Source organism: Musa acuminata, chromosome BXJ2-9 (assembly GCF_036884655.1).
Source record: "Musa acuminata AAA Group cultivar baxijiao chromosome BXJ2-9, Cavendish_Baxijiao_AAA, whole genome shotgun sequence".
NCBI lineage: Eukaryota > Viridiplantae > Streptophyta > Magnoliopsida > Zingiberales > Musaceae > Musa > Musa acuminata.
The window spans coordinates 14,039,073-14,061,315 of record NC_088346.1 but is presented as its reverse complement, the minus strand read 5'-3'; the positions used below and the strand labels follow the sequence as shown (position 1 = coordinate 14,061,315).

The 22,243-nt window shown below is 38.8% G+C and overlaps 3 protein-coding genes across 3 annotated transcripts; 2 read left to right on the top strand and 1 right to left on the bottom strand.

Moving 5' to 3' along the window:
* Positions 1 to 4,346: 4,346 nt before the first annotated feature.
* On the top strand, positions 4,347 to 5,371 carry LOC135622008 (tetraspanin-8-like). Its single transcript, XM_065123635.1, has 2 exons — positions 4,347 to 4,985; positions 5,057 to 5,371. The coding sequence occupies exons 1-2, from the start codon at positions 4,482 to 4,484 to the stop codon at positions 5,369 to 5,371; spliced, it is 819 nt and encodes a 272-aa protein (XP_064979707.1). The 5' UTR covers positions 4,347 to 4,481.
* Positions 5,372 to 5,944: 573 nt separating this feature from the next.
* Positions 5,945 to 9,114, bottom strand: LOC135623239 (protein CHAPERONE-LIKE PROTEIN OF POR1, chloroplastic-like). The gene is made up of 5 exons (XM_065125982.1): positions 8,907 to 9,114; positions 8,696 to 8,787; positions 7,142 to 7,524; positions 6,373 to 6,449; positions 5,945 to 6,292 (listed from the first exon to the last, which is right to left on the bottom strand). The coding sequence occupies exons 1-5, from the start codon at positions 9,008 to 9,010 to the stop codon at positions 6,145 to 6,147; spliced, it is 804 nt and encodes a 267-aa protein (XP_064982054.1). The 5' UTR covers positions 9,011 to 9,114; the 3' UTR covers positions 5,945 to 6,144.
* Positions 9,115 to 10,167: 1,053 nt separating this feature from the next.
* LOC135623238 (calcium sensing receptor, chloroplastic-like) lies at positions 10,168 to 14,037 on the top strand. Its single transcript, XM_065125981.1, has 6 exons — positions 10,168 to 10,749; positions 10,834 to 11,079; positions 12,005 to 12,197; positions 13,182 to 13,323; positions 13,416 to 13,547; positions 13,637 to 14,037. The coding sequence occupies exons 1-6, from the start codon at positions 10,183 to 10,185 to the stop codon at positions 13,893 to 13,895; spliced, it is 1,539 nt and encodes a 512-aa protein (XP_064982053.1). The 5' UTR covers positions 10,168 to 10,182; the 3' UTR covers positions 13,896 to 14,037.
* Positions 14,038 to 22,243: the final 8,206 nt, after the last annotated feature.

Genomic DNA, 22,243 nt, shown 5'->3' with positions numbered 1-22,243 from the left:
ATGGTCATAGTTGGACTTTCAAAAGGCTCGAAGTATTAGCTTACACTTGTTATTAGAATCAGAGAGAGACCTTACGAGCTTACAAGAGAGTTTAAGAGAGCATATATGAGTTCTTAATAATATTTAAGGAGTGCTTAATCAAACAATAAGGAAGACGGAGGGGTTTGGTGTATTTATAAGATTTTTATATTTTTTCTCTAAAATATCCACAAAACTAGTTATTATTTAGTTGTTGAAATAGATAATTTTTATTTTTTTATATATTTTTATATTATAATTATAAAATAATCAAAATATTTCTGAAAACAATCATTAATATAGCAGTTGGGAGAGGCAAACCAATCATTTGCCTCTCCACCAATTGTTGGATTAGGCGCAGAATGTAGGCCGATCGTTGAGCCCAACATTAAGTTCTATTTTGATTGTCCCTTTTTCTAAAAAAAATTATTGAACCATCGATTCAGAAACCAACGATATTCGATTTCCCAAACCTGAGAACCAGAATCGAACTGCTCCTAATCAGTTCTGATTTGATATGAAACCTACGAATCATTAGATCGATTTGATTTTAGTTCCCATCTATTTAGTTTCAATTTGAATCCTGTTGGTAATTTAATTTTTCTTCGAATCAAATCATGGTAGTCAATGCTGAAGTTACAGATGGTGTCACAACGTGTTCGTGTGTGTCGTAGAAGACAATGATGATGAGCAGGTTAGATTCTCGTTCGTGAGCAACAGCTGGAAAGAACAAGGTTTGATGCCCCCCAAAAGAATGTTGAGGTTAAATGGAGTTCTTTTCATGAGTAGTGAAATGTCAGAATATATGAGAGAAGAAAAGAGTACTCCAGAATGATCTGGAATGAGACCTTAAAAGAGAATGAATGTTAGGTGATGATTAAGATAAGATGCATGTGTGGAAAACTTGAGAAAAACAATGGAAAATGCTGAGAGTCATGGAGAAGAGAGAAGGTTTTGCTCCATAGCTTTCGGAAGATGGCAAAGAGAAACAAATTAGCCTTGCTAGAGTCATAACAAAGATCATCATCCAAATCAGCACATGATAAATTATTCTTTTATGCGCACACAGTCTACAGGTTAGGGTTTTGCACAAAAACACCTGGTATTGTCACTTCGTGTAGAACAGTGGAATCACAAAGCTTCCTGCATTGCACCGCTGAGAAACGAATTAGGGGCACTTCAGCTGGATCGGAGTAGATTCATCGAGAGTTGAGAGAATATCGAGTTCGCATGCACATTAAGTTGCAGTTTATATGATTAATCGTTGTACCGAACAACAACAGTGTCTGTGGACTACTTTCTTGTCGATGCTAGTCATTTATGAGTCGATACAGTCTGCAACATTAGCAACTTGAAGAAAGGAAACCGAGATTTTATTTCGCTGTAAAGATTAGATTATATCACCGAATAATATGAAGAATCAGTCAAAAGCTAACATCTTTCTTCCAGATCGAGAAGAACAAACGTGGCAAGAAAATCTTTCCTCCTCCTTCATTTCTTGATCCAGAGAAACAAACATGGCAAAGATGTTAGTTAGTGCACGTTCTTGCAAGATTTCAAAATGAAGATAGATTTTTTTTGTTGCCTGTATAACAAAAGCTTAACTCTTCCGTGACAGCAACTATCAACACAAGCGGTCAGAAGCATCGACATGGGCAGACAAAAGCAAAGCGAAGGTTAAATTGAGAGAAAGAAACATGGCAAGCTTTTATTCTCCGTTGTGCAGTCATTGTGGTGGACATACTAGGTGACACACTGAGATGAACAGAAGAAGCGCAAAAAAATGGTGCGACTTGGAACCTAAACCATGATAGCCTGATGCTCAGAGTCCATGAAACGTGAAGCATAAAATCTAGCGATGAAATCTGAAGCCTTCTTGTCCACATCCGGTTCGCCGATCCATCGTCCCCGGTCCTCATCGCTCGAACTTATCCTCCTCGTGTACCTCTTCTCCCAGTCAACCTCTTCGTCTCTGTTCCTCGACCTCCCGAAGCAAAGGCAGCCGAAGGACTTGGAAGAACCCCTCTTTCCTCCCATGTCTTCGCTTCTCCTTCCGTCCTCTTTGCACTTGGAAGGAGAGACAGATCACTGCTCGATTTATAGTGCGGGTCGGTAGCTGCTTTCTTAGGAACTAAGCCAAGTGGATGGTGGACGTTAGCTGATTTGCTTTGTGCCCAAAAGTTGATGGAGGAGATGCCACAGCAAAATAATTTATAGGCCTCTGCTTCCATCATCGTGCCATCTTTGTTGCCGTAGCTCTCTTCTCGTGCTTCTGAGAGTATCGAAGAGATATCATTTTCAATCTATCGGAACGGGGTTAACCATCCGAAGGTTGAGACAGTTCTACATGGCAAGGATACTGCAGTTGCACCATTTTGCATGTGATTTGCCAAAGAGGACACAGAGTCTGGTCTCCTGTAGCTTAAACAGAATGCAACCATGGAAGCTTTTTACAGAAATTGATGGTCGATTTCGAGACTAGCAGTCTGCCATCACTTAACCACGCAAAGTTCTACGAAGCTAGAGTCCATTGTTCAGGGTTCTCCAATGCCTCCACATGCTGCATCCATGGAGCATATGATGCACGTTTGGGCATGCGAAGATGTATACACGGATATGTAGGTGAGTAGAACAATGGCGAAGACTCCTCTTTTTGGCTTGGAACAAGTTCTATGATGGATTGATTGGTTAAAGTGGGGCTTGAGGTTGATGTTTCCTGAGAGCACATCCTTCCCTTTTGCATACTGCAAGCTGTTCTTCTCTACTCTCCTTGCAAGAACGGAGCTTCAGATGCAATCAACACTCAACAAATATCTCGGTGTAATCTAGTTCTATATAGAACCGTACCAGCGGAATCTTAATCATCGTGAGCCCTCGAGAGGTAGGTGATGCCTTTATATTGTGGCCTGTGAGGTTCTTCTGCACTACCTGTCCTTGACATGTCTTCGTCACTCATCCATTGAACAAAAGAGACTGCAACAGAGAACCCTATGCCAAGTGTTGGGAAATTTTACTGGCACAACTCTGCATGTTATTCAATGTACTTAATGTAATCCAACGAGTACTGCGCATCCACCTCTACTCTTTTTGTTTCAGTAGTACATCAAAGAGAGCAGCTCACGTCTTCTACAAATAGATTTCTGGAGATCTCAGACCAATCTGGTCTGCACATATTTCTCTTCTTAGACCACCATACATGATGTTGTATGTAATTGAGTATATTGAATTACTAATGTATTTAAGTTGACTTTTTAAGTTGGAATTATCGATTCAAAATACTTATCAAATCGAATTGAATAACTAATCAATTAAAATCTGAATTATTGATCAAAATGTTTAAGTGTAAATTGTATGCTCATCAAGATTAATTTAAGATTTTATTCACTTTCAATATAAGACTAACATTGAAATTATTACAACCTCCCCCCACTTAAGGATGTGTGGAGAGAGATTGTACAAATATATGGTACAAGTCAAGTGAAAAATAAATATTATATATATATTTTTAATTAATCACTGGACAAAACAAAGAAATATAATGATAAGAGTTTTCGTCACTGATCCCAAAGGTTTAACTGATTAGAAAAGAATCTTTTATGTATGTATATATATGTATATATATATATATATATATGTATATATATATATGTATATATATATATATATATAAACTTTAATAAATAAAACTTCTCATATAAACTTTGGATCGACGAAACACAAAAAAAAAAAAATTACATGATACGATTCTTCTAGAAGGTCTCTATAAATAGTTCCATTAATATTGTGTTTATCAAAAATATAACTAATTAATTTGTGGCCACCACACGCAATAACAACAGCTCGAATCAAAATTAAATAATGTGAAATATAAGATTGACTTCCTTAATTTATTGGGTAAACATTGAGTATTCGAAATCTTACGTGATAAGTGTCGAAAATATCAACTGGTAAAGACTTTGACTATTAATAAGAAGGTCTTGAAATAAAATCTCGTTTTTGCTATTTATCATTTACAAAAAAAAAAATTTTCAATGAATTAACAAATTATACCCTTTTAAAATAAAAATTATTAATATTGACGTAATTATTTATATCCCGACATTCTCTTGTCTATCATTTCCCAAACGGTTGGAGGAAACCGAGGCCAAGCCGCGGCCCCACGATTCTAACTGTCATCCTTTATATAGATGCCTCTCATCTCTACCCTCCATCTATCTTTCACGAATCTTCCAACACCCATCTATCCCCCACTCCTGCTGTTCCTTCTTTCCCTCCCTTTCACCTTGCATGACATCCTCTCAACTCTTTATTATGAAATGCTGAGACCAAACCGTATCCCTTCCTCTTTCTCCAACGACAGAAGACAAAGAGAGAGAAAGAGCGAGAGATCGTCTTCCCTTGTTGCATGTTTCTTGTGGTAAGGCTTCACTGGCATTGATCGACGTCAAACAAGGAAGAAGACAATGGTTCAGATCAGCAACAGCCTTGTGGGCTTCCTCAACTTCCTAACCCTGCTCATCTCCTTCCCCATCCTCGGCGCCGGGCTGTGGTTCCGTCTCCATGCCGCGACGGAGTGCGAGAGGTTCCTGCAACTACCTCTCCTCGTGTTGGGCGGGTTCCTCCTGGTGGTGTCGGTGCTGGGCCTGATCGGCGCCTGCTGCCGCGTGTCGTTCTTCATGTGGCTCTACCTCTTCGTGATGTTCCTGTTGATCCTCGCCATGATCGTCTTCACCATCTTCGCGTTCGTGGTGACGAACAAGGGCGTGGGGGAGGCGGTGTCGGGCGTGGGGTTCAAGGAGTACCGGCTCAGCGACTACTCGGGGTGGCTGCAGAAGAGGGTGGAGAACTGGGAGACGTGGAGGCAGATCGACGGCTGCTTGAAGGACGCACAAGTATGCGCCGGGTTTGAGGGCTTGGCTGGTCTCCAGGCCAGCCAGTTCTTCGCCAAAAACCTATCACCCTTACAGGTGCTGCTTCCTCTTCCCTTGCTCGTACGTAATACACGGCAACTTTCATCGATCTTTGATCTTTGATGCAGTCTGGGTGCTGCAAGCCCCCAACATTCTGTGGATTCCAGTACAAGAATGCTACTTTTTGGACAATTCCCACAACAGGGCTTAAATCGACAGATGCTGACTGCAAACTGTGGAGCAATGACCAGGACAAGCTGTGCTACGACTGTGGCTCATGCAAGGCAGGTGTGCTTGCAACCTTGAAGACCAAGTGGAAGGCGGTTTCCATCTTCAATGTTGCCCTCCTTGTGTTTCTCATCATAGTCTATTCAATTGGTTGTTGTGCTCTGCGAAACAATAGAGCTAAGAGGCACGGGGGTTACTATCCCTATGCTCGTTGATCTTTCCACCTTGGTTCAGTGTATGCCTGTAACTTGTGGTTTCCTCACTCACAGATGCTACATTTTCAAAGTTGTAAATGATTGGCATCACGTTTTGATGGAGATATTTGCCAAACAACACATCTTACGGGAGACTCTGAAGGTGGCCCATAAACTTCAGAATTCTAATGAATGAAATAACCTATCAATCTTGAACGGACAGGAAAAACGAAACGCAATGTTATCACTCCAATCCAGGTTTTGATATGTATCCATACTTAACAAAAGAGAGAAGAAAAGTAAAAGATTTGGACACAAAAAAGCCATCATGTTTGCTAAGAGGTTAGTACTAAAGCAATAATTAATTGAGACTGCACTTTAAACAGCATTGAAAAATTTTTTTGACCTTCAGATAAGGACATGGTTGGAGACAAAAAAGAATATCATGGCCAACGCTTACCACACGAGCACATGTTCTCTCTCTCTCTCTCAAATAGCTCCTCAACATGCACTAGGGATAGCTGCCTTCAGAATAAGGTTCCTATTCTCCTTTTATGTGACGACAGATGACAATTAGAAGAGAAGATTACAGTGTAACAATGAATATGAGCTTGAGAAACTAATCTTTTAAAGGTGTTAAGCATACATAGTTACTAAGAATTCAGGCACTTTTCTGGTGTACAAGGGAAAAACAAATGGCTCAAAAAATTTGTTCCCCGAGAGGAAGCTGCTTTAGTTGATGGTTGCATGAAATCCAAAGTTCATTCTACATGTTTCAAGAAGGTAGAATGGCTTTATTTGAGAAAGGTGCATGCTAGAAATAAGAAAACATAAGAAATCAAAGAGGTCAAGAGTTCAATTGTCCAACTCGGATGTACAACTGATGGGATCATAGGTACCACAACTGATCCAACAGCCCACCCAACAAGAAGCGCCCCGAATCTGAAATTTAATGTGGTTGATAAGCAACAGAGAGATTTTGTTGTAATCAACTCTTTTGATATTGTAGCATTCTCACTTACCCGGTTGCCGATGCTCTGACAAGGTTCTTCATCTTGTCATTGAGGAAATAAATACATGAAAGGATTGATAGAGCAACCTGCAGAATATAGACGAGTGCAAAATTGTAAACCACAGGCCATATCAATACTAGCATACAAATAGCTTGGCTTTATATACATTCAAAAACAAATAAAAAAGAAACGAAAAGAAATGCCCAGTTCCAGAGCAGTTTAGGTGCATGAATTGGAGGTGAACATCGATCCGGTTCAAATTGCTAGAAAGTAACATAACTTAATCCAGGTAAAACTGTTTAAATTTTGAAGATAGAAGCTACGTTAGAAATAGAAACATAGTCAAGTGCTGTGCACCCAAGGTTTCCTGACCATCTGTCGATTCAAATAGCATGGTTTCAATAAGGTACTTAAGAAACAGAAAGCCGATTTGAGTTGATGAAAATTGCTAAACAGCCAACCAATAACCTCATGAACTATGTATGGTCAAGTAGGTGTATACTAAAACAGGATGAAGAAGCATTAATAGTTCATCGAGCAATCAATCTGTACTTAGCAAAGGTAGTGATGCAAATATTAACTAATGCTCATCAAAATTTGTTAGCTGAATCAGGAAATTATGGTTGATTACAGCTTTCGAAGGCACTTTCAAGCAAACAAACAAGATGATGAGAAAATGTTTCATCAAATATAGGTTGTCAGCCTTGCATTGTAGGAGAAAAACCCTTAGAACAGGCATAGTAATGCATAAAATATGACAAAGAAATTGAAAATTTACTTGGAAAGCAGGTCCAGATTCAGCAGAATTTATCACACTCCATGCTCCCACGAAGACAAAGAAAAAAAGTCTTCTAAGGATCACATCAGTCGGAGGCAACTCAACAAATTCAAGCAATCTTTTCATCCAGGGAGGTGATTCCACTACTTTCTTTCTTAACCTGCTTTTCAAATTGAATTTTGTTTTCTTACGTTCCTTGAAACTGGTAAACAGTATTCGTTCATAAGCAGCTTCAATGGTCTCCACACTGCTTTCATGCCCAGCATATTGTTCCAAAAGAAAGTTGCGTGCCTCTCTGATTTCTTCTTCAGAGGCATCATGACTGACTCCGAGACACTTATAAGGATCCCTTATATTCATCCTAGGAAATTTAGGAACATACTCTGCAAAATAAAGGAAAATTACTTCAAAAATTATAGTGGAATACAGTTGTGAATTGAAGGAAAAAAAGTCAGATACTAAAACCACTTCTGTTTTCAGTATGCAAAATAAAAGATCCAACAAAAATACAGAAAAGGATGATAAAAAAAATCCTGATGCCACATCTATGATTAAGCATCGAGAAAAAAGAAGAAGTTGTTTACGTTTTCATGTATGAACTCGCCTCATGATTGTCATGCTCATATGCATCGAGAACTAAAAGGGCCAAATGGCCAATCATAGAAAAATGTGCTTAGAATATCCATGGACAGTATAAGAAGATCAGTATTAGACACAAGAACTCATCACATATAGCTCAGAACATAGTCACATACCGATAAAGAAAAACATATTTCTAGTTTGAGCCAATAGCTTTGACAGAGCATGTTCACAGACTATGGTGTGTGCCATGTTGGTTCCTGAATATTAAGGCATGAAGAGAAATCAATTTCAACGTCATGGAACCAAATTTAGTAAAGGTGTGCTAAGTCCAGAGGTTCATCGAGGCCAAAGTTTTGCATTTCATCTCAATCAAGATGGCATACAAAGTGCACCAAAGAATTGCACCTAGTGTGTCTCCAAGAAAAAGCACATACACATAAAATGGCACCTCTATATTGTACATGTATGTCTTTTCCATCAACACGGCCTTCCATCCTAATGTATGATAGACAAAATTAATTCAGTTCAAACCATCTGGTTAGACAACAAAAGCAAGTGGCAACAATTCAAGGCTGGCCTCTGGTACGAATCCATTTAACGAGATTATCTTTTGATAGTTGATTTAATACCATCTACTTTAATGTATTTAGTACGACATTTTTTTCTTACCTTTCGATCTGTACAAAGTTAAGCAGGAACGAAGAAATCCTTAGTTCTGACTGCGTATCACTATGCAGGAATTTCCCAACACCCTTTGGCCACCTCTATTTAGAACATCTATTTCTGTGTTTTCTTTCCTTCCTTTTACAAAATCCTAAGAAGCTGATCACAGTTCATTAGGCTATTTAACGAAGAATAGAAAGTTCAATTGGAACTGAAAACAAGAGAGTAAAAGATCCTCTCTTTTTTTTCTCCTTTTTACCCTTAAATTGAGTCAAACAAAGTAAACAAACCTCAAACTATCTATCGTACCGTAACTATAGTTGCCGCCGCCGATTGCCGCGTCCAACGAGCACCTCGGAGTCCCAAATGCTGCTCCGCCAGCCCTCTTCCCCGCCGGCATCCTGCGATCCGATAAAAAAAAGAACCCAAAAATAGCAAACGTTCAAGAAGATCTATACCCCAAAAGAGTAGAGAGATTAGCCAAGAGACAAACAGCTGAGCAAGAATCAAGAGAGGGTACCTCGCGGGGAGGAGCAGAGACGGTCTTCGATGGATCAAAGACCGAGAGAAGCAGCAGCAGCAGCAGCAGCAGCTCGTCGGACTCGGGAGGCGGACGGCCTCCATCTCCGAAAAGAAGAAGAGCAGCAAGAGGAGTAGGTTTAGGAACCCTGGGAAGTCTCCCCCTCTGACCGTCTACTCTCTTCCCCAAGGAGAGATTAGAGAGCCCGAGAGCGCAATCCCTGGAGGATTAGGGGACGAAACTAGTGTTGGGCTTGGAGAAGTCCGGCCCAGTTTGATGTGCTCTCGCTCTGTTTCCCTGATGTTCTTATTTTATTGCTTTTTGTTTCTAAAAACAAAAACACAAGGACGAAATTTCGAAAGAAAAAAAAAAGTCATTTTTTGAATTTTTCACGGGTATTGCCTCTCAATTCTCTAATAGGATTCATTTGAACCTAATACCTAATAGAAAATCATATTCTTAATTTCATAGTCAATCATTTATTTTTTTAACCTTTTGACTTGGAGTGAATCGATCTAATTATAATATTTTTATATCATATTATAGTATATTTAATAATATCAAAAAATATAATATATAAAAATAGGACAAAGAAAGAAAGAAAAGGATCGTGGCGGAAAGCATTTCAAATATTATGGGAAAAAAATATTAAGGAATTCTAAAAACGGGACAGAAAAAACCTAAAACAAATGGGCCCAAAACAGGACAATTTAAAAAACATTTCCTGTTTGTAGATATTCTTCACCCTTTACTATAGACACTCTGAATCATTCACTTGATATATAATAATTATACTTCAACTTATAAATATTTTATTATTCATAGCAAAATTCTGAGATCAAACATTAACGTTGGTTAGAAATATCAAACGTATGATACCGATGACGATTTCTAATTTGATTTCCATAAGAGAATACATTACTTGAGCTCTCTATGTGCTTACTTGGCAAATAGGAGCATTTGTAGATTTTAATGAAAAGTAGGCGAGCATACATGTAGATTCAAAGATATATACACACATATAGCGCAATGCTTAATGACATTTAGCCTCGCAAGTTCAGAATTAGTGATTAACAATCACTATGAGGTGATAATAAATCTTGTTGTATCTTAAGAGATAATGGAGCTAAGAACTCAAAATTTACTAGTAATTGTAACATATTACAATTTTCTGAAGATTACCTGTCTATGTCAAGGCAGGGTACATTATTAGAGACCCAAAGGATACATGGGGCTCTCAAAAACCTGATCTGTGCGGGGCAGCGGCGGCGTGCGGATGACTGTTCCCTGCAGTGGACGAAATAGGCAATCTCCAGAAGATTGGGAGGCTCCGGCGGCGCTCACCGTCATCACCCGGCAGATCTCCTCGTCCACACAATCCAGCGTCAGATTCTTCGACAACCCTCCACCACACAAAAGGTCCGGCGAAGAAGATCTACTCTTATACCGAACACAACCTACCACTCGATCGCCGACTGTCGCACGCACCCAATCCACTCGTCGCCCGATCGAGCCAACCACAACCGAATCAGTCTTAAAAGTCCGCATCGATCACACACACAGCGGCAGCAGTAGAGCGAGGGGGGAGGGAGACGAGGAGGAAGAGGAGATGGCGATGGTGGCGTTCCGAGCTGCGGCGGCAGCGTCGACCAGTCCTCGCCCTCCCCTGTCCAAGCCACAACATCATCAGTCCAAGCTGCTTCACCCAAAGCAATCTCTTCCTCTGCTCCCACCTCCTACGCCCGCCGCGCTCTCCTTCGTCGCCGTCCTCTCCGCAGCCGTCCCCGGCGAAGCCAGGGCCTTCTCCTTCGCCAAGGAAGACATCGTCTCCTCCCTCACCAAGGTTCCACACGACGCCCCCTTCCCCATTCTTCTCTATCTTTAGATCACTGCCCTAAATCTTTTCTTTCTTCTCCATCTATCGAAGGCGGAGGACACGATTGGCCAGGTAGTTGATGTTGGTTCGAGTGTTTGGGGTTTCTCCCTGGACGTGTTCAGGTCCTTGTCGGAGACGCTCAAGCCAGGAGTCGACGCCGCGCTACCGATCTTGCAGAGCGCCAGTAAGGAGGCTTTGAAGATCGCCTCTCCGGTGGTTTCCGATGCTTCCAAGCAGGCCAAAGAAGCGCTTCAGAGCGTTGGGGTTGATCCAAGTCCTGTTCTGACCGCTGCACAGGTTGTTTCTTTGTTCTCCTCCTCCTCCTCCTCTTCTCTGCATTCCAGGCTAAATGTGCGTCATTTTCTAATTGCCAAATACAAAATTCCGATAGATACTTTTTTTCTCTCTCTCTCTTTTGCTACTGTTCAAGTGGTGTTAGACGGGTTCTGATCTTAGGACCTTAAGATGATCCTTTACAAGTTAGCTAGCACCTTCGAGACCAATGTTTTAGAAGTTTAAATTAGGTTTTGAGCCCCCTATCATACCAATATTTTAGATGTAAAATTTATCAGATGTGGTTTTGAGCCCTCGACTTCCCATGTCGTAGTTAAGAACTTATTCAATTTTAAGCTTAACTGGCTAGCTTAGATGTAAAATTTATCGGATGTCGGCTGGGGCTTGGTTGGTAAAGACCATGACAGATTATTGCAAGATCCTATATCCTATATCGGAAATGGACAAGATTAAGATTGATATAAGGGTCGGATGAGAATACTATTATCAATTTCAACTTAAGCATTTTGGTTAGTGATTTGCGTCAAATAAAATCGATAGACAGCTGGGTCGTGACATTTGGTAATAGAGCCGATCTAGTAATAGGACAAGTCTTAAGCATTTTGGTCAGGCCGGGTCATGAGCCTTTACCCTTTGCAAAATAAAAAATCGTCTTTATTCATCAATCTTGTAGTTATTTTCCTAGGAGATTAAACTTCCAAGTCATTTTTACGCTATTTCACATTAATATCCTATTTAACATGACTTATGTTAAGAGCCTGTCAAGTTTCTTTCTCTGTCGAATTATGGCTCTCCAAAGTACTTATGTATTCATTGTGGAATCTTGATATTATTGATGTTTCAACTCTCTAATTCTGGATTCTTCAAATTCCATTAGTACTAGTTTATACAGAGGATCACCTTCCTGATGAAGTTTTTATCTCAACAGACAATCGCCGATGCAGCACAGCAGACAACAAAAATCATAGAAGGAGCAAAGCCCCTTGCTTCGGCAACCGTGGAGAAGATCACATCCTCTAGTCCTTCAGTGGTTGTTGTCACTGCCGGAGCATTGTTTGTTGGATACCTTCTTCTCCCACCAATTTGGTCCACTATTTCTTTCAACTTCCGTGGTTATAAAGGTGAATTACATGCTCGATGAACAACCAGAAATGTGGTTTTCATCAAACATATTCTGACTCTCAAATCTAGTCTTTTTATACGTTTATGCAACTAACAACACCAATTATGCATGAAACTTACATTACGTAGCTTGGAGCAATAGTTGTGTTATGCTTGCAAAAAAGGAAGACATCGATCATAAGGGATTAATGGAAGAGAAACTAAATGAGAATTTATATCGAAGAGCATTGTTCTCCAAACAGATCATCTTGTTCGAGAACTTAGGAGGATTGGTTTACCATTTTGTAATTATAATTAAATAGCTTGTACTTTTTGGTTAAGAGAAATTTGCAGAAGATATATGTGGCGAAATAGTTTGACTGCATCAATTTCTTCTGTTGGCATAGGATTGAAGTTAGACTTATTAAGGAACAATGAAGTTCTTGTAATAAATAAAAAGAGACTAACAACGATCTATTCTGACTTACAGTTTACTTGGGATGTGGAATGAAGTAGATAATTGTATGAGTGCAGGTACAGTATATGTCATTTAATATCTGGTTACTTGGTTGACCTACATATTGAATCACTTAGCTTGTTACCTTAAATTTAATGTTTTAGTCTTGCTAGTCATTAGCTATGCATTTAATTATGTAAAAACAACATTATAGAAAAATCTAAAAGCCTTAGAGTTGTTAATATCTTTTGTTCATTGAGCTTTTATTGTATATATTTTAGTGTGACTTTTCTTTTTGACTGGTTCATACGTAAAATTGGATAATGTTCATTATTCATTCAATCTACACCCAATTTTGGAGACTCCAAGCTTAACTCTTATTTTGCCACATGTAACACGGTACATGAAATGCTACAAGTATATGTACATGATAAAAGAGTTGGGTTACCAATTCTTACGCTTCATGTTTCATTCTTGCAAAAATTACTTTATTTTTGTTGGTGGACGACTGTGTTCTTATTTGTCCCTTTCTTTTGCTCTTCACCAGGCAATCTCAGTCCTGCTCAGGCGCTCGACGTGATAACCGCACAGAATTATCTTATGATTGACATAAGATCAGAGAAAGACAAAAATAAAGCTGGTGTTCCTCGCCTGCCCTCGAATGCAAAGAACAAGATGATCTCAGTGCCGTAAGAAATTCTACCTTCTATTCCTATGTGCTTGTTGGTTGTTATATAAAACAGCAGAAGATGCGACTACTGAGCTCACTTTTTTCTTGTAGTTTGGAGGAACTTCCTAGCAAGATAAAGGGCCTTGTGAGGAGCTCAAAGAAAGTGGAAGCTGATATAGCCGCGCTAAAGATTTCGTACCTTAAGAAAATCAACAAAGGATCCAACATCGTGATAATGGATTCGTGAGTTCCTGCTGCTCAGAACTTCAGTCTTTCCATCATAAATTCATGATATAGTGAGTTGAGGCACACAATACAATTCAAATGTGCAGCTACTCTGATATAGCGAAACTTGTCGCAAGGACACTCACCAGCCTTGGCTTCAAGAACTGCTGGATTGTGACGGATGGATTCTCCGGGGGGAAGGGATGGCTGCAGAGCCGTTTAGGCACAGACTCGTACAATGCATCGCTTGTTGAGGTTCTGTCTCCTTCGAGGGTCATTCCTGCTGCTACAGCTCGATTTGGAACCATCAGCTCTACGGCCCTACAGTCGACTAGGAAACTTCTTCCTGGGAGCGTTGAGAACTGAAAATTCTCAGGCAGAAGGTGATTCTTTTGTAACTTTTTTTTTATCTCTTGTGAAGATAAGGTATGCAGGGTATGGCATGTTATGTTGTTATTGTACAATGCATGCATCAGCTAATACAAATGAGTCTGGTTATATTGTCCCACTTTGCTTCCTGACTGCATCCAACAAGTTCTTAACACAAGTAACCTGGCAGCCAAATAACCATAGTCAGATTTGATTAAATGTTAAATCATAAAAAATGTTTCTTTTTAGGTTGGAAAGATGTTATTATTTATGTATGGAGCAATTTGTAAAAAGTGTTTCAAGAGCCTTTCTGTATATCTTCGGTGAAATGAATACAAGCAAGTTCTTCATCGAAACCATAGGACATCAGTGATCCTACTATCTTGATTCATGATACAACATATTATAACTACAGTACCACAGACTATATACAACTTATTCTGTGCAATGATTTTTTATAAAGCAGGATAAAATGAAATAAAATCTGTCAGCAGAACTTTCAAAGCTTATCACCTTATTTTTGGCTGTTTGGAAGGATATTATAAGCTGATTGTTTGATACATCGAGGACATAAGCGGAGGCCAGAAAGTAAGTTGTTAAGCTGTTTGCATTCAGCTGCCATCAGAAAATTTAGTGAGCAGAAGCTACGAGCAATCGAACTTTACCATCTGATGCGGAACAAACTTCCTACAAGAATTCAAGAACCATGAATGAACATTAGCAAGAAAAAAGGGGGAAGGCTGAAGAAAACTTTAGCTACAGAAGCTTGTTTCTCATAGCCAAAGAAAAGGTTTCATGGTCCTTCATGAACATGAAGCATTTTCCTTCTATAATAAATGAAAGACCAAATTGAAATTTTCTTCCAATAGAAAAATACAAATTTCATGTGAGATATGACTTTGATGCCAAGTCATTGTAGAGAAGTTCAGCTCCAAAAAATATTCCGAATTTATTGAGAAGCCTGAAAGCTGAACTGATTCCATTAGATTGACCTCTTTTACTGTCAACAGTTGTTAGCAGTCTGTTGAGTTCTATTCCAGAATCCATCAAGTGGAAATCCAAATGTTTCCTACATTCGCATACCTCTTCGCTAATTCAAGTAGAAAGAAGGAATCCGAAGGACCAAATCTATCAGCTCTTCTCTTCGCGGGACTCGGATGGAGGGCTTTTATAACCAGTAGTGCCTCTTATGGAGACAATAAAAGATTATTCCTTTCGCAGGTAAACAGCACACTTTCATCTGTTTCTATCAGTTCAATTTAAATATTAGAGATACTGATCATGTTGTAACTTGAAATCAAGTCCCTCGGAAAAAACACTGCAGGAGTTACCATGAACTTTTGCGTATAGGTGTATATGTTCTTGGACTCCCTAGTTACCGATGGGATATAAAGTAAAATAAATTTTTGTATATGAATCAATACTAGTAAATCATAACACGCAGCAGAATCAAATAGAATCACAATTAAATAGAATATTAAGATATACGTAAAAAATCTCTCCAATGTGAAGGACAAAAATCACAGGACAAACTATAGATAATACACTATAATAATAATGAATATACAAATCTCAATCTCTTGCCCAAAACCTAGTAATACAAGGATCATATTACTGTGCTTAAAATTCTAAATCCTCCATAATTCTTTTCAAGTAATCACAGTAAGAATCTACTATAGATTTGATCTAACCTAAGATGAGAACACTACTGGATAATTGAGAACAATCTCTCTACGTTGTCCTTGTTTTCTTCCCTTTCTTTCTCCTTGGATTTCTATCTTTTTCTCCTCCTTTTTACTACTGCAAGGATCACGCTGCCCTCGTTGTTGCCCTATTTCTATCTTTTTCGTAACCACTACACACCCCCCTAATATGAATTAGGGTTAGATTAAGAGAAAAGGTGGGTTGTGGGCTATTCAAGCCCACTATGGGCTGAATCATGGGCTGTTAGCCCCACAACCTCCCCCTTCAGCCCATAAGGGAGGTTGTCCCATGACCCCTCAATATAAAGCTATACAAATCAGTTGTCGGCATATCTCCTGTCTTTCTTTTGATAAAGTCTTTATCAACATATTTGCTCCATTGTCATTTATGTGAATTTTCTAAAGCTACAACTGCTTCTTTTCAAATACATTTCGAATTCAATAGTATCTTACATCTATATGCTTTGACTTGGAATGAAACATTGGGTTCTTACATGGATGACACTTTGGCTGTCACAATGCATCACATATTTTCCTATTTCAGCCTCAATTCTTATAAGAATTCTTTCATCCATAACATTTCTTTACAAACCTCTGTAGCAACAATATATTCTGCTTCTGTGGTGGAGAGAGCAATACACCTTTGCAATCTAGATTGCCATGACACAGCTCCCTTTGCAAAAATAAATATATAACCTGATGTGGACTTCCTCGTATCTATATCTCTTGCCATATCTGCATCTGTGTAACCTATCAACATAGATGGTCTACCTCCAAAGCTTAAACAAACCTTAGAGCTCCCTCTGAGATATTTCAAAATTCACTTCACTACTGCCTAATGCTCTTTGCTTAGATTTACAAGAAATCTGCTAGTAACACTAACTACATATGCGATATTTGGCCTCGTACATACTATTGCATACATTAAACTTTCAAGGAACCTTTTGCATTTTCTCCTCCTCCTTATCACTTGATGGACTATGTTCTGAGCATGACTTAAAGTGACCTACAATAGGAGAACCAATTGGCTTTGCATTGCTCATACTAAACCTTTCTAATACTTTCTCGATATATTTCTCTTGTGACAACCAAATCATCTTCATTTTTCTGTCACGGAAAATCTGCATGCCCAGTATTTGCTTTACTGGCCCCATGTCCTTCATTGCAAAAGATTCACTCAGTTCCTTCTTCAACAATGATTTGAAGCCGTTCTTTTGTATTCATTTTTTGTCATAAATGAATCAAACTTTCTATACCACTATCTTGGAGCTTGCTTTAGCCCATACAAGCTTTTCTTTAACTTACAGACAAAGTTCTCTTTACCTTTGACTTTGAAGCCTTCTGGTTGCTCCATATAAATTTTCTCCTCCAAATCACCATGAAGGAAAGCTGTCTTCATATCTAACTGCTCAACCTCCATGTCCTGACTAGCAGCAATACTGAGAGCAACATGAATAGAAGACATTTTAACAACAGGAGAAAAAATCTTTTCAAAGTCAATACCTTTCTTTTGACCAAAGCCTTTCATAGCTAATCTAGCTTTGTACTTTGGTTGAGAACAATATTCTTGAGTCTTCAACCTAAAAACCTACTTATTCTTCAAGGCCTTCATTCTATTTTGTAGTAGTACCAAATCATAAGTGTGGTTCTTCTGAAGAGCATACATCTCTTCTTGCATAGCAACTAACCACTCCTCTTTCTGCTCACTTTCAACTGCTTCATAATAACTCTTTGGTTCACCTGCATCAGTAAGCATTGTTAGGATCAAGAGCACTAAGAGGGGGGGGAGTGAATTAGTGCAGTTGATAAAAATAATAACTTCGTGAAATCTCTCGTACGTTGAAATCTGATTCCGACGTAAAAGTCATTTCATGAAGATAATAACTTTGAAACTTACGGAAACGTATTTGAAGTAAAGTAAAGAAGGCAGTTTACAGTTAAGATAAATAGCACAAAGGAAATGCAAACCAGATTTTAGAGTGGTTCGGTCAAACGTGACCTACATCCACTTTCGGCTTCCTCCTTCGACGAGGTCATCGGCATCCACTAGAGGTTGTCACTCAAAATACAGATTAAAACATAAACATAATTATTAATTGGTTTCATCATCAAAATACGAGATTCAACAAGCATCACATACTCATCTATAGAGTATCATGTGGAAGGTTGACATTGTCTAGAAGATCTTCTTAACTGAGGTTCTACGGGATGTTGCTCTCCAACTTCTTCTTGCTCAACATGTCCCATAAGTAGATCAATATTAGGCTCTACACCATCTTCCTACACATATCCCCCATCACCTTGATATACTGGAGGAGTAACTAGGTCACAATCTGCTAATCCTTCTGTAGAAGTCTTGGCCGATATCTTCTTTTTCAAATCGTCAAAGGTTTGATCCTCAAAGAAGACTACATCTCTGCTTCTAAACACCTTCTGCTTTTCTGGATCCCAAAGCCTGTAACCAAACTGATCATGTGAGTAACTAAGAAAAATACATTCTTTAGTCTTATCATCCAACTTGGATCTCTCATTGTCTGGAACATGTGCAAATACACGACAACCAAATACTCTCAAATGCCTGTAGGAAACATCTTTCCCTGACCATACATGCTCTACAACATCATCATCTAGGGCTGTACATGGTGATAAGTTGATCACATTAACTACGGTCCTCAAAACTGAATCCCAAAACTTTTGGGTAGCTTGGCTTGTGAAAGCATACATATGATTTTTTCCATAATGGTGTGATTCATCCTCTCTGTAATTGCATTATGCTGAGGTGTACCAGGAACTGTCATCTCATATTAGATCCCATGTGACCTGCAATAATCATTAAATAATCATGTGTACTCACCACCATTATCTGATCTTATGCATTTCAATTACCTTTCTATCTTCATTTTAACCCCAGCATGAAACTCTTTGAAGACATTAATTACCTAATCTTTGGTCTTCAAAGCATAGGCCTAAACTTTCTTGGAAAAATCATCTATAAAAGTGACAAAATAAAGTGCATCACTTATACCAAGAATCTCAAAATATCCATCAGAAGTTTTTGTCCTCAAAGGACCACATACATATGTATAAACACGGTCTAAGGCATACATTTTTTTAGATATAGTAGGACTAGCAAATGAAACTCTATGTTGTTTACTAGCCAAACAATTAAAATAAGGGTGCAAATGTATACCTCTGAGGTCTAGCAATATCTCTCTTTTGGAAAGAGCTTGTAGCCTCTTCTCGCTTATGTGTCACAGTCGCTTATACCACAACTCCATGTTGAAGTCTTTCTCTGTAACATTTAACTGCTCACCATAAGCTTTGGCCTACAACCTGTATAAGATATGACATTTCTTTCCACTAGCTATAATAAGAGAACCCTTATTGAGCTTCCATTGCCCTATGTAAAATCTACTATCATAGTCTTCCAACTGAAATTAAATTCAGCCTCAAGTCAACCACATGCCTCACATCCTTAAGCATTAATTTGCAGCCAAGGTTGATCTTTAAATGCATATCACCCATGCCAATGATGCCTATCATGTTATAGTTGCCCATCTTGACAACACCAAAATTTTTAGACCTATATGTAGCAAAAAACTTCCTTCGTGATGTAGCATGATAAGAAGTACCTATGTTAATCACCCACTCAAGATCCTGACACACACAAGAAAAAATATCATCAAAAGGAGACAAAATCAAATAATCACCACCCTGCACTATAACTGTAGTATTCTCCTTTGACTCTGTAGACTCCACTTCTTTTTCCTTTTTCTTGTTCTTCTTAGGTTGCTTACATTGATTCTTGTAATGTCCTTTCTCATCACAATTATAGCAAACAATATCTTTTCTTAATCTTGACTCGATTCTATCTATGCGTGAACTGTTTCTATACTTTGACCTTCCTCTGTTCTCTAAGATAAGTGCCTGTGAATCATTATGAGATGTTGATGAATTCTTTCGTCTCAACTCCTCATTCAACAAATTGCTTGTTACTTGACTTATAGTGACAACACCATTTGGCGTAGAATTACTGAGGGAAACCACCAGTGTCTCCCAACTTTCTGGTAATGAACTGAGAAGTAACAATGCCTACAACTCATCATCAAGAGACATTTTCATAGAGGATAACTGGTTAGTGATACTCTGCATTTCATTCAAATGCTTAACCATAGAAGCACCCTCTCTATATTTTATGTTCACAAGTTTTTGGATCAAAAAAGCTTTGTTGCTAATTATTTTTCTTTTATAAAGACTTTCCAATTTTTTTCAAAGAGAATATGCAGAACTTTCAATAGAAACATTGTGAAAGACCCTATCATCAAGCTATTATCAAATAAACCCAACTGTTTTTCGATCTAATCTCTTCTACTCATCATCTGTCATAGTTGTGGGTTTTGCACTATCCACCTACAAAGGTCCATACAAATCGTTGTAATACAAGAGATCTTTCATTCTTGGTTTCATATCATCCAATTATTTTCATTCAAACTAATCATGTGAGAAACATTATTGGCCTCCATGTTCAAATACAAAATTAAATCACCAAAACCCTGCTTTGATACCAATTGATGGGATATAAATAAAAATAAACTTTTGTATATGAATAAATACTGGCAAGTCATAACAAGCAGCGGAATTAAATGGAATCACAATCAAATAGAACACCAAGATATATGTGGAAAACCCTTCTAATGTGAAGGGTAAAAATTATGGGGTAAATTAGAGATAATCCATAATAATGAATATACAAATCTTAATCTTTTGCCTAAAACCCTAGCAACAATCACAAGAGAATAACTGAGATACAAGGATCACGTCACCGTGCTCAAAATTCTAAATTCTTCGTAATTCTCCCGAAGTAATCACAAATAGTCTCTCCATGTTGTCTTTATTTTTTTCACTTTCTTTTTCTTTGGATTTTTATCTTTTTCTCCTCTTTTTGTTACTGGATCACACGTACTGCGCTCGTTGCTGCCCTATTTATATCTATTTTCACAACTATCATATACCCTAATTAAGGTTAGATTAAGAAAAAAAATCCCACGAGCTGTCAGCCTAACAGTCACATGAGATTCTCCCAATCTGAAGTCATCTTTGATTGGTTCTGCAGAATTAAGTATGTAACAACCATGTTGATGCTATGCAAGAATGGCATGTGCTTCATCAATCTTTTTGGCACGGCAGCATATGGCAGAAACAAGACAAAACATTTCTGTAGCCACTTAAATTCATCTGTTCCCTGTTGCTCAAGCGAGTAGTATCAATTAACTCACGTATGCGATGACAAATTGTTTATTGCTTGAGAACAACACTATGAAGTTATCCTAAACTTTGTCAGAACTATTTAATCACATGAAGCCAAGCACCACAAGCTCAACTTGGCCTGCAAGTGCTCCTGTTTCTTTTTCTCTCCACCAACACTCAGATATCAGGAGAAGAAAGCTGCGTTCTCTTTATGTTTTTGTTTTTTAGCTTGATTTAGGTGAGACTATCTATCTTCGCCTGTAGCTCGACTTTCGGAAGTGGGCAACCTCTGTGGCTATAAAATAGAAACGCAGACACAGCTTTCATCTGTTGGCTTTCAGGTTTCCTTCTTAAAGAAAGGAACAGAAGGAGAGAACAAAAGCAATGCTGCTGCTTGCTACGTAGTCCAGATTAGATTATGAGATCCCAACTTTAACTCACACTCACACTCGAGAGAAAAAGAAGGTGGTCCTCGAGCTTTCTGAAGCACCAGCGAGCAGCACTTTGAGGAGGTCGCAGCAGTCGGAAGAAGAGGGAGGAGCGCTAGCTCGTCGTGCGCCGACCTCTCTCTCTCAGACGCGCACCTTATCTCCAAAGGCATCCTACTTGTTCTTGTGCTCCATCCTGCAATCGCATTACCCTTTTCTCAGCTCACCACCCTCCCTTTCTTCCCACCCACTTTTCTTCTTAAAAAGCTATAGGCACCTTCCATCAAACTTGGGCATCGAAGTTGGCTGATCATCTTCTTCTTCTACTTCCAAGTCCTTACCTTCGTAGCTAAGAAAACAAGGGACAGAAAAAGAATGACCACGGTTTGTTTTGCGCACGCACGACTTGGTTTTCACTCTGCAGCGTTGATCAAAGACGGCAAAGAGAAGATGAAGTATTCTATCTTTGTGGATTCTTAATCGATAAGGCAATCCGAAAAACATGGTTTTAAACTTTATCACATCTCTTCTTTAAATAAAATTTAGTAGTCTCTTTGTGAAAGTTGTTATTGTCGATTTTAGTTGTCACCTCGACGTGACAAAGGCGATGCGACCCCAACCCTTTTTCTGAATCTTATTGCTACAAGTCGTCGTCAGTCCCGGGGGAGTGCGATCAGGGAGATAAAGCAAAACTCCCGATTCATCGAATGAGAGAATCTATCGGAAATTAAAGAAAGATCTTACGGTCTCGATCCTGCTTCGGGCGATGTTTACAAAACACGCGCCGAGCATTCATCCGATAGAATCCCTCCAAAAGGTAATGTTGGCATTTGTGGCTACGGACCAAAGCGTTCATCCTGTTTGGGTTTCTCATATCGATTAATCGTCATATCAAAAGCAAACACACGACTTTTTCTCAAAATTTAATTGTTATGGGTTAACGAGAGGATTCGCGTACTGTTTAAAT

What these genes read in the sequence shown, in the direction of transcription:
- LOC135622008 (XM_065123635.1), top strand. Translation starts at nt 4,482, where the DNA reads ATGGTTCAGATCAGCAACAGCCTTGTGGGCTTCCTCAACTTCCTAACC. An exon ending in AAAACCTATCACCCTTACAG is followed by an intron (nt 4,986 to 5,056) that starts GTGCTGCTTCCT and finishes TCTTTGATGCAG; the next exon opens with TCTGGGTGCTGCAAGCCCCC.
- LOC135623239 (XM_065125982.1), bottom strand. Translation starts at nt 9,010, where the DNA reads ATGGAGGCCGTCCGCCTCCCGAGTCCGACGAGCTGCTGCTGCTGCTGC. An exon ending in CGGCGGCAACTATAGTTACG is followed by an intron (nt 7,525 to 8,695) that starts GTACGATAGATA and finishes TTTATTTTGCAG; the next exon opens with AGTATGTTCCTAAATTTCCT. An exon ending in GTCAGAGCATCGGCAACCGG is followed by an intron (nt 6,293 to 6,372) that starts GTAAGTGAGAAT and finishes ATTAAATTTCAG; the next exon opens with ATTCGGGGCGCTTCTTGTTG.
- LOC135623238 (XM_065125981.1), top strand. Translation starts at nt 10,183, where the DNA reads ATGACTGTTCCCTGCAGTGGACGAAATAGGCAATCTCCAGAAGATTGG. An exon ending in CAACTTCCGTGGTTATAAAG is followed by an intron (nt 12,198 to 13,181) that starts GTGAATTACATG and finishes GCTCTTCACCAG; the next exon opens with GCAATCTCAGTCCTGCTCAG. An exon ending in AACAAGATGATCTCAGTGCC is followed by an intron (nt 13,324 to 13,415) that starts GTAAGAAATTCT and finishes TTTTTCTTGTAG; the next exon opens with TTTGGAGGAACTTCCTAGCA.